The 11,093-nt window shown below is 39.8% G+C and overlaps 1 protein-coding gene across 6 annotated transcripts in view; it reads left to right on the forward strand.

Moving 5' to 3' along the window:
• commd5 (COMM domain containing 5) overlaps positions 1–9,659 on the forward strand; it is a 34,260-nt gene extending 24,601 nt beyond the window's left edge. For all 6 annotated transcript variants that reach the window (XM_078536220.1, XM_078536223.1, XM_078536221.1 and 3 more), the window contains exons 6-8: positions 645–740; positions 3,277–3,352; positions 8,637–9,659. In XM_078536220.1, coding sequence (XP_078392346.1) covers positions 645–740; positions 3,277–3,352; positions 8,637–8,738 — 274 coding nt within the window. In that variant the 3' untranslated portion in view covers positions 8,739–9,659. The remainder of the gene's footprint in view (positions 1–644; positions 741–3,276; positions 3,353–8,636) is intronic.
• Positions 9,660–11,093: the final 1,434 nt, after the last annotated feature.

Here is an 11,093-nt window from a genome sequence, read left to right on the forward strand (position 1 = left end):
TTTCCTAACATCATTTAACAATTTATAAATGCTTGCAAGAGGGTTGGGATATAAAAAGTAGGGAACTCCTGCTCCAACTGTATAGGACACTGGTGAGACCTTGCCTAGAGTACTGCATACAGTTCTGGTCTCCTTAAGGAAGAATAGACTTGCGCTGGAAGCAATTTAGAGAAGTTTCACTAGGCTGATTCCTGGGATGGAAAGGTTGAGCATGTTGGGCCTAGACTCATGGGACTTTAGAAGAATCAAACGTGATCTTGTTGAAACATATAAATTTCAAATGGGGCTTGAAAGGGTAAATGCTGAGAATGTGTTTCCTCTCTTGTCATGGGGGAATCGAGAACCAGAGGCCATAGTTTAATAATAAGGGGTCTCTTGTTTAAGACCGAGATGAGAAATTTCTTCTTTACCCCAGAGAGCAGTGGTGGTTGGTTCATTAAATATATTCAAGGCAGCATTAGATTCCTGATTTACAAGAGAGTTGTGTGTGTTATGGGAGCAGGCAGGAAAGTGGAGTTAAGGCTGCAATCAGATCAGCCATGGTTTCATTGAATGGCAGAGCAGGCTCGAGGGGCCAAATGGCCTGCTCTTGCTTCCTATGGTATGATCTTATGTAGTACAATACTATTTGTTTTTTATTTAAGACGGTCAGTATTGGAAACTGCAGCCTTGCAAAACAGGACTCGATTGCCAACTCTTCAAGATTTCAGATGGCGGGTTGATGTGGCTATTTCTTCCAGGTAAAGTAACATTTTAAATCATTTTTTTTCTGCCACTTGATTTCAATCTCCAGTCAACATGCATAATTTCCTGACCAAGTAGCCTCTGCTTGGGCTTCTATTAACACCCCGTTCTTTCTGTCTAGAATCCTGTGGATACTGGCAGGAGCACAAGAGCAGCATAATATACTCAACAAAAACTTGCATTTATATAACATTTTTACCATAGTAAGACATCTTGAGGTGCTTCACAGGAGTGTAATGAAACTAAATTCAGCACAAAGCCAGGAAAGGAGATCCTGAGTTAGATGACCAAATGCCTAGTGAAAGAGGTGGGTTTTAATGAGTGCCTTAAAGGAGGAAAAAGACTTGCAATTCTGTATCACCTTTCATTGGAGCATCCCAAAGCACTTTACAATCAATGGAGTACTTTTGAAGGACAGTCACTGTTGTCTTGTAGGAAACGTGGCAGCCAATTTTTACAAAGCAAGTTCCCACATCCAGCAATGTGATAATGACCAGATATTCTGTTTTTGTGATGTGGATTGAAGGATAAGTACTAGCCAAGACACTGGAGATAACTCCCCTGCTATTTGTCAGAATAGTACATCGAGATCTTTACAGCCACCTGAGAATCTGATGGTGCCTGGGGTAAAATGTCTAATTCAAAAGACAACACCTACAACAGAGCAGTTGTTATAGAACTGGAGGAGGGAACTACATTTCTGTGGGACAAGTATTATGACCTCTTCTTGACTTAAATCAAGTACCAGATTCACATCACTTCATATGTCATACTGCATTGTTCACTGCTTGTAAAATCTCAGTGAATTTGCAAAATGCACATTGCTTTTTTATGGTATGGTTATAGAATTTTCCTAATTTTTTTTTTGAATCAGGTTAATTAACCTTGCTTCACTGTACTGTTAAGGAAAGAACAAGCATTTATGTAGCACCTTTCACAACCTCAGGACTTCTCAAAGCATTTTATAGCCAATGATGTTCTCCTAAGATGTAGTCACTATTATTGAAATGTCTAGCGTGAAACTGCATTACTACTGTTCCATTTTATTTACCACTGCCTTGATCAACGAGCAAGTTGCTGTAAACTTGCTCTGTCATCCAATTCGTGAAAAGCATTTGAAAAATTGTTTTCATAGAAACATGGGAAATAGGAGCAGGAATAAGTCATTGGCCCCCTTGAGTCTCCTCCGCCATTCAATTAGATCATGGCTGATCTTTTACCTTGCACCATTTTCCCATACTAACCCCATATCCCTTGATGTCTTTAGTATCTAGAAATCTGTCGATCTTTGCCTTGAACATATTCAATTACTGAGCCTCCACAGCCCTCTGGGGCAGGGAATTCCAAAGATTCACCACCCTCTTGAGTGGAAAAAATTCCTCTTCCTCTCAGTCCTAAAAGGCCTACCTCTCATTCTGAGAACTGTGTCCACTGGCTCTAGAACCCCTCAGCCGGGGGGAAATTTCCTTCTTGCATCTACCTTGTCAAGTACTGTAAAGAGTTATGTATGGTTCAATGAGATCCCCTCTCATTCCTCTAAACTCTAGAGAATACAGGCCCAGTTTCCTGAATCTCAGCTCATAGGACAATCCTGCCATCCCGGGAATCAAGCCTGGTGAACCTTTGTTGCACGCCCTCTGTGACAAGTATATCCTTCCTTGGGTAAAGAGACCAAAACTGTATAACACAATACTCCAGGTACGGTCTCACCAAGGTTCTATGCAATTGGACCAAGACGTCTTTACTCCTTTCAAAAGAAGACTAGCCAAAAGGGCTGCTAGTTTAATGACAGTTGTAAGTGATATCTTTCAACGTGATTTATTTTTTAATGTTTGAAAACTGAAGAACTGCAGAAAGGTTCTTCAGGATAAATCTGTTGTAAAATTTAATTTAATAGTGTTTGGAATTGGAACTTACTACCCTGTAATGTGTTTCTGTATGATTCTAAATTATTTGAGGTTTTTTTTAAAAAATCTGCCATTTGTAATTGGTACGTAACTTAAGCCCGCTTGTGTCATTATGAATTTATAATGTGGTATTAAAATCTGCTTGGTGAAAAGGCCTGGTTCACGATGCTGCTACTTAACCTGTCATTGATGGATTGGGAGAAGGTCATTCATCCCACTGAGCCCTGCTGCGTCATTCAGTCAGATCATGGCTGATTTGTACGTCACATCAATCTTCTCGTCTTTGCTCCTTATGTAGCTGACGCAGTCCTGCCTCCTCACCTTGCCCCATATTTGCGGAGGGGTGCCCCTCGAGGTATATATAACCCATTGTCTCTCTCTAATGGAGAGAGATGCCTATGGCCTTTTGTGGTATATGGCTAATTACTGCTCCTTATCCCTTAATGCCCTAATGCAACACACACTGATCAATCTTGAAAGCTCCAATTGAGCCCCGGCATCTACAGCTTTTGGGAGAGAAGAATTCCCGGTTTTTGGTTGTGGATAGCTCTCAGCCTAGATACACTAGGTAGCAAATTAATTGTTCCCCATTACTCTGGCACTCACACTGACTTTCTCTTTGCAGTTCCTTGACCCGTGCCCTGCAGCCTGCTATCCTGATGCAGTTAAAACTGTCAAACGGTACTGTTCATCATTTTGAAGTGAGTACATAGTAGCGTTCAAAAGTATTTGCTATACTTTTTGGTATACGTTGTGTCAGCTGACTTGAGACAATGACATGAACTTCCTCGGTGACTGAATTTGGGCAGGATCACTGCTACTTTTGCAGACTTACGAATCCACAGATGAAGCATTTCACAAAGTGTGACATTCTACAAATTGTGGTGCTAACTTCAGCAGCACTTTGTCTAGCAGCATGTCCTTGGCAGGGTGCCTGGAAGAAATGTTGGAGCTGGTTATTATAAAACGTTGATGCTGTAGTTCTATCCTGTCATGCTTCACGAAATTGATTCATAAGAGCTGGAAGATTTCTAGGCATTTGATAGGTGTCAGCTGTGGCTCAGTTGACAGTACTCTCACCTCTAAACCACGAGGTTGTTGGTTCAAGTCCCACTCTGGGACTTGAGCACAAATATTTAGGCTGACACTCCAGCGCAGTACTAAGCGAGTGCTGCGTTATTGTAGGTGCTATCTTTCAGATGAGATGTTGAACCATCTGCCCCCTCAGGTAGATCCAATGGCACTATTTTGAAGAAAAGCAGGGAGTTATTCCAAGTGTCTTGGCCAATACTTATCCCTCAATCAACATCATATTGCTGTTTGTAGGAGCTTGCTGTGTGCAAATTGGCTGCTGCCTTCCCTACATTATGACAGTGACTACATTTCAAAAAGTACTTTGTTGGCTGTAAAGCACTTTGGGGCACCATGAGGTGAAAGGCACTATATAAATGCAGATCTTTTTTCTCCAAGTTGTGATGGGGCACTTCAAGACTCAGCAGGTCTCAGTCCTCCTTGTTCCTAATTAAAATTAAGGATTTATTCTATCCCTGCCTGGGAGGGCTTAGGTATTTCCTAAAAACCCTCATCCGTCTTCAGTTAATATATTATACCGTTATCATTCTTTGCTGTTTCAAAGTAGCGGTTAATTTAATGAGAGGCAATATTTTGCTGCTATATTGATGCACAGCACAGGTTTTGGTACTGGATTAACAACCACGATTCCAGGAATTTAAATCTCGCCATGGCAAATGGTGAAATTGAATTCAGTAAATCTGATAATCCCTGGGCTAGCACCAGAAGATTGCCCTTGAAGCTGCAGTATTATTGTAAAGTCCCAATATATTCAATAATGTCCTTCAGGAACCTCAATCTGGTCTGTAGTTGATTTATGCCCTCAAGGCCATAAGTACCGCTTTCTCAATGTCACCCAGATCACAAGAACAAATACATTTTCAACAAAAGTAAAAATAAAAAAGGGGGGTTTTTTTTAATGCCTACTAAATTTTAATTATTTTTTAAAAATTCATTCATGGGACGTGGGCTGTTGCTGGCATTTTCCAGAATTTGTTGCTCTTCCCTAATTGCCCTCAAGAAGATGGTGGTGAGCCGCCATCTTGAACCAATGCAGTTCCATGTGGTCTGTAAAGACTTGTTCTCTGTTTTGCTCCATGATTGATGGGTTTAGAACATATTCCCTGTGAGATCAGAGTGCTGAAAACAGACTTTTCCAAACTGCCAGTCCTGCCAAATTCAAGAAGGCGAGCCTGGCCTGAGTACAGCCAGATATAGAAATGTTGCACACAGCAATGAGACATAAGGACCCTGCAGGCTGAACAACCAAAGCCTACGGGTTTTAGTTTTGTTTCTCCAGGTTTAAAAGAACTGAAAAAAATTTTGCTCCCTGAATAAAATTGTCAAGATATAATCTCTGGTCTTAGTTTTCTGCTAGTATTAGGCTTTTGGAAGTTCAGCTTGTAACTTGAGTTAATCAGTAAATGTGGGAGGGGCCAGTGCTGAAAATGAATGGTAATTAGAATCTGAGATGCATCAAACTTATATAAGTATGAATTGCTGCCAATTGCAAACGTTATATAACCATTTGGTCTGGTGCCCGTTCCTGTACCGACTTCTATTAAAGGCTACAAACTGCAAACAGAACTATTTAATCTTGTAACATTTGTGACATTTACTCAGCATTAAATCTGGATTGTAACTTTCTCCGATAAACTTAATAGAGCATTGAGTACAAGATTTGTGAAGATGACTCCACATTTGACTATTTCAGTTCTTTCTGGCAGGACAACCATTCTATATCTGTGAAATTCAGCTCATCCAAAACTCTGCTGCCATACCCCATCTCATACCCAGCTCCAGTCACCCAGCAAGCCTTTCCTGACCTACATTGGCTCCCAGTCCCCTGCTGCCTCAAGCTTGAGATTATTTTTCTTGTGTTTAAATCCATGCATAGCCTCAATTCTCCATATCTCTGTGTAACTTAATCCAGACCCACAAACCCGATGCATTCTTCTGACTCTTAGTTTTTGTGCATTCCACCTCTGCCTTCACTCATCAATTGACAGCCAAGCCTTCAGCCACTCGGACCTTCTGCTCTGGAATTCTCTCTCTTTAAATTCCTCAGCCTCTCTAACTCCCTCTTTCTTTTAGGATCCTTCTTTAAAGCCCATCAGATTGAGCAAGCTTTTGGTCATCCTACTAAAATATTCTTCATTGGCTCACTCAGTGTTATTATTTTTGACTATGGCTGAGCGAAGCAGCTTGGCAAGTTTTATGCTATGTTAAAGGTGCTTTATAAATGCAAGATACTTATTTTTCAGTGCATTGTAACTTTGTTTTGCTGTATATTCCCAAAACTAGAATAATTCTGTATTTTTTAAGTTTGAAAGCACTCTGAATATGAATTGTCATAAAGGCAAGTATCAAACCAAAGTCTCCCAGTGAGCTTTTCAAAAAAATAAAGTTATGACCAGGTAATCGTGAACCACAAGCATGCTTGAATAAATGACAAGTTTTAAATTGACAGAAAATGACTCTTCTAAGCATTGTCTCTGACCTTTTTAATTTAACAGCAAAAAAGGTCAAAATATGTCCGTTAATCGCCATCATGAAGTGAAACTTAATAGTGTTTTTTTTAAAAAGTGACAAAAGAATATTTTACTTTCAGTCCTTAAAGTAGAACAAAACAGCCCATTTGATCGGCACCCAATCCACCACCTTAAATGTTCACTCTCTCCGCTACCAGCATGTAGTAGCTGCAGTGTTTACAATCTAAATGATGCATTACAGCCACTGATCAAGGCTCCGTCAACAAGATCTTGCAAGCCCACAGCCTCTGCCACTTAAGGAGGTCAAGGGCGGCGGACACATGGGAACACCATCACCTGCAAGTTCCTCTCCAAGCCGCGCACCATTCTGACTTGAAACTATATCACCATTCCTTCACTGTTGCTGGGTCAAAATCCTGGTATTCTTTTCCTAACAGCACTGTGGGTGTACCTACACTGCATGGATTTCAGGGGTTCAAGAAGGCAGAACACCGCCACCTCAAGGGCAATTAGGGAATGGGTAATAAATCAATCAAATCCCATGAACAAATGAATAAACATTAACACAATTGACAGTTTATGAAGCTCTGCATGACATTATATGATTTCTAACCATTGTATCCTGGGTATGTTTTTAGTTAGTGTTCTGATTTTAAACGGCAGAAAGATTGAAATGGACCCAAACTCCCCTGAGTATATTGAAGTGGCCATTCACTGATTTCTAATCTGCTTCCATCCAGATTTGTTCTCACCTTCCTGTTTAATGTTAATAGAGATACTAGGGTTTATTAATTAGTTCACACCAAAAATATTTTTTTCAATCATGAAGTTGTCTTCTGTGGCCTTTTCATAGATGGAAGACCAGATTTGGTTTTGGTTCTGCTAAATTTACCATTTCAACCTCTCTGGTGTACATTCAACTAATTTTAAACGCAATGTCCATGCTCTTGCTAGAAATCCTTGAATTGAACAAATCTGCAAAGCTCTGCGGTTGTATTTCATCACCAAGTTCCTAGCATTGGTTTAAGACGAAATGGAAATCAGTTCATTCGGAGAGTTTTCTCTTATAAACCCAGTGTTCTCAGAAAAGTGTGACTTTTTAACTAGAAGGTGAATCAAGTTGTTTGCTTTGGGTACAGTGCTCTGCAAGGATTTCTCACCATTTATTGTGGGATCCAATTATGGCCTCTTGTGCATCCGACTATTCATTACTCACCATTGATAGCTTTGCCTTCAGTTGCCCAGACGCTAGGCTTTAGAATTCCCTCCCTAAGACATGCTACTTCACTCTCTCCTCCTTTTAAGACACACCTTTTTTTTAAAAAAAAACTATCCCGCCCAATGTCTCATGTGGCTCAATGTCAAAATTGAAACTCTTTGGGACATTTTGCATTTAATAATGGTTTTATTGTAATAAATTGTAATAGCAAGCACTGTGAAGATGTGCTTGAGTTGATGCATTAGACAGGTTTTCCTCCAATGTTCTGAGTGTGATCCATTATTGACAGTCATTCAGATTGAACACAAGCAGCCGAGGACTAATCCATCAAGAAATAGACAATCCCCTGTGATTCGGCAGATTCTGATACCACATTGTTTGATGTGGGTCATCATGAGCTAGCATTTTTGGATCTCTGCTGATGTAGCAAACGTCGGCCCAATGCAAGCATGTGACAAATTTCCATTGAAAGTCCTCTCTGTCATTAATAGCATTGGGAACTGAAATGCATTCGTTGGTTTCTGCCTAATTAACTGCCAACCACTGTGATATTTAACCAGGATTACCCTTTCATTAACTCCATCTAATTTCAGTGATGCTGACCTTTTGAGGTCAATGCTTTTCAGAATCCCATTGTGTGATTGGCCATTGACACTGGAAAGAATGATGGAAAACTGAAGAGCCAGTCTTCAATCCAACAGGCCAAGAGGATCTTCCTGGGGCTAGTTGTGCTCAGCCCTTGAACCCAAGTAATAGCCATTTAAAGTTGCAAGGACTAGTTTTCAGTTTGTTGCAGGCGCACTCACTCTAGTCCCATTTGCTACAGCAGTCCTGTAACTAAAAGCTAAACAGGCTGTTTTGATGTCATTCCAATGTGCTCCCACTGCCTCCCGAATTCACTATTGGATTTATTTGTGACTATCTTGTTTTTATGTCCCTGAGTTTTAGCCTCCCACACAGGTGGCATTAGCATCTCTAGGCCTACCTTATCAAACCCTTTCATAATTTTAAAGACCGCTATCCAGTCACCCCTCAGTCTTCTCTTATGATAGCAAAGAACCTGCATTCTGTTCAATATAATCTCTCAGTCCTGTTTTCGTCATTGTTGTAAACACAAGATAAGTTGGATCTTATTTACTTCCAGTGCATAACCAGCTAGCAAATATGTCCATTTCATTATTTACTGTGCTTTTAAACCTTTAGGTACCAGTTGCAAAGTTCCAGGAGTTGCGGTACAATGTTGCTCTAATCCTGAAGGAAATGAACGACTTGGAAAAAAGAAGCATTCTCAAAATTCAAGATTAGTATATTTGAGTGTCATCAAATCAAAACTGTAAACCAGGAACTCGCCTATAGCCTGCTATAGGAGACAATCTTGCTTTATTAAAGCTGCCATACCCAGAGAATTTTTCATTATTTTTAATACTTGTGCAGAGTCACCTAACTGGTGACTTGTGAACTGAGATCACTGGTGCATCATGGGCTTCTTGAATTGATTCCCAATATTCAACAGCCTTAAAATGTCTCTCTTACAAAACCAACCTGAATGTCAGTTAATGCTACTGCAACTGACATGATAGATCATCTCAAGCCACACGCTCAGTTCCTGGCCTTCTATTTAAAAGGAAAATTACATCAGCAGAAGTCTGGCTTTTGGGGTGGCAAAGAGGGTGAAAGTGGAGTAAAATAAAAGGAAGGATGCAAGAACTTGAGCAATGGTAATAATGTATTAGTCAAAACTGGAAAATGATTAAAGGCTGTAAATCATGTAATGTTTGAACATGACCTGCCCTTTTATGTAAGTTCTTAAGTTGAGCGACCTTTAGCTTGTTGTACAATAACAGATTCAGTTTCAAATGTAATATAACCTCCAAGTTGTATAACTTGTTATATAAAGCAGCATACTTCTAGCATTCCATTTTTAGCCTGGTAAAGTTTCTGACCAGTGCAGAAACTGATCATTGTACTTGGGTCTCCAAACCAAGCTACTGAAAAATCCGTACTGATAGAGTTTATCTTTGCCCATTATGGAGTAAACATACACTATTTATCCTGATCCAAAGGTCTTGGATTCAGGTAGGAATTAATTATGTCAGATCCTTAGACTTGCACTGTAAGAACCTGGTTGTTTGTCGATTGGAGCCTAAATTCTTGGGTGTTAGTCTCTCTTCCAAAACCGCTGATGGGAACCATGAGACAATGGAGAAAATAAAGTATTTGAACATGTTTTAGTCTTTCTTTCTGTCTTCCTCTTTATCTCCATGCTGGCTTGGCCTCTTGCATGAGGAATGTTCCATTGTACCTTTGCCATGTGAAGCTTCTTCAGGTGAGCTTTTATGGTGAATGCCAGCCTGCTGATTTACCATGGAGTGCATCACAGCTCATCTCCATTTATATTCATACCCAATCCAGCAGCTGGAGAACTTAAGAGCTGGAACCTTTGCCAGTAATGCTGCTGAAATCAATTCTAACCGGCTGTGATCCCGGAAGTTTCTTGACATTTTTTTGGTAGTCTAAAGGTTAAAAGTTAAAACCACATAATTTCTTAATACATGACTTTTCTGTTATAATGCCCAAGGCTGTTGTGGGCTCCTTATATCTTACGTATGATCTTCGCAGTCTTACATGCATAATGATGGCATTACTTAATTACTGAAATATTGGTTTGACTCACTTGGTAACATTCTCACCTCTGAGTCAGAAGCTTTAACATTCCCATCCCAGTACAGACCTAGACTGCCACGTCAGTGCATTGGGAAGCAAGAGCTGCATTGTTGACTCTACTACAGGCAATTCTTCCAGTGGCCTGGCTAACATTTCTACCCCAATGACCATCAATAAAAGGAGATTAAGTTGTCATTCATCTAACTTGCTGTTTCTTGTGCACAAATTGTGTTTACTCACATAAATGTCTCCACTTTATTAGAATTTTAAGTTGTTAGTATATAACATGCTTTGGGAGAGATATGATAAGGTACAGAAATGTGTGTTCTGTATGCAACCATCCCTTACAGGTGGCATTTAGCTTGTGCAATTCAATTTCAAATTTTATAAAAGCTCAGAAGTTGTATAACTTGTTATATAAGGCATCATAGTTTTGGCATTCAATTTTTAGTCTGGTATTTCCCTCATTGGGGTATCTAGAACTAGGGGACACAGTTTCAAAATAAGGGGCCTCCTGTTTAAGATAGTGATGAGGAGGAATTTCTTTTTAGGGTGGTTAGTGTTTAGAATTCTTTTCCCCATGGAGCAGTGGAGGCTGTGTCATTGAATATATTCAAGGCTGAGTCAGTCAGATTTTTGATTGACAAGGGAGTCTGGGGTTTATGGGGATCAGCCATGATTTTATTGAATGGCGGAGCGGGTGTAAGGAGCCGAATGGCCTATTCCTGATCCTATTTCTTATGTCATTAAGAACTAATATTTCAAGTTGCAGAATTCATCTAAATCCTACAGATGTGAAACTTTGATGTTTCACAAGGGACTAAATATAGATTGTTGGATGCACAGACTTTTGTGCCTGACCTTAATTAGCCAAGAAGTTTATGAAACTTGCTTGTGATGTTTATTTTTTTTTTAAACTCACTAGCAATTGTTAGCATTAGAGCAATACTAACTTGAATAATTGTTTGTAGTGGACAGTAGCCATTACCATTTTTA

This window comes from Cetorhinus maximus, unplaced genomic scaffold, assembly GCF_964194155.1.
Source record: "Cetorhinus maximus unplaced genomic scaffold, sCetMax3.hap1.1 HAP1_SCAFFOLD_1002, whole genome shotgun sequence".
Classification (NCBI taxonomy): Eukaryota; Metazoa; Chordata; class Chondrichthyes; order Lamniformes; family Cetorhinidae; genus Cetorhinus; species Cetorhinus maximus.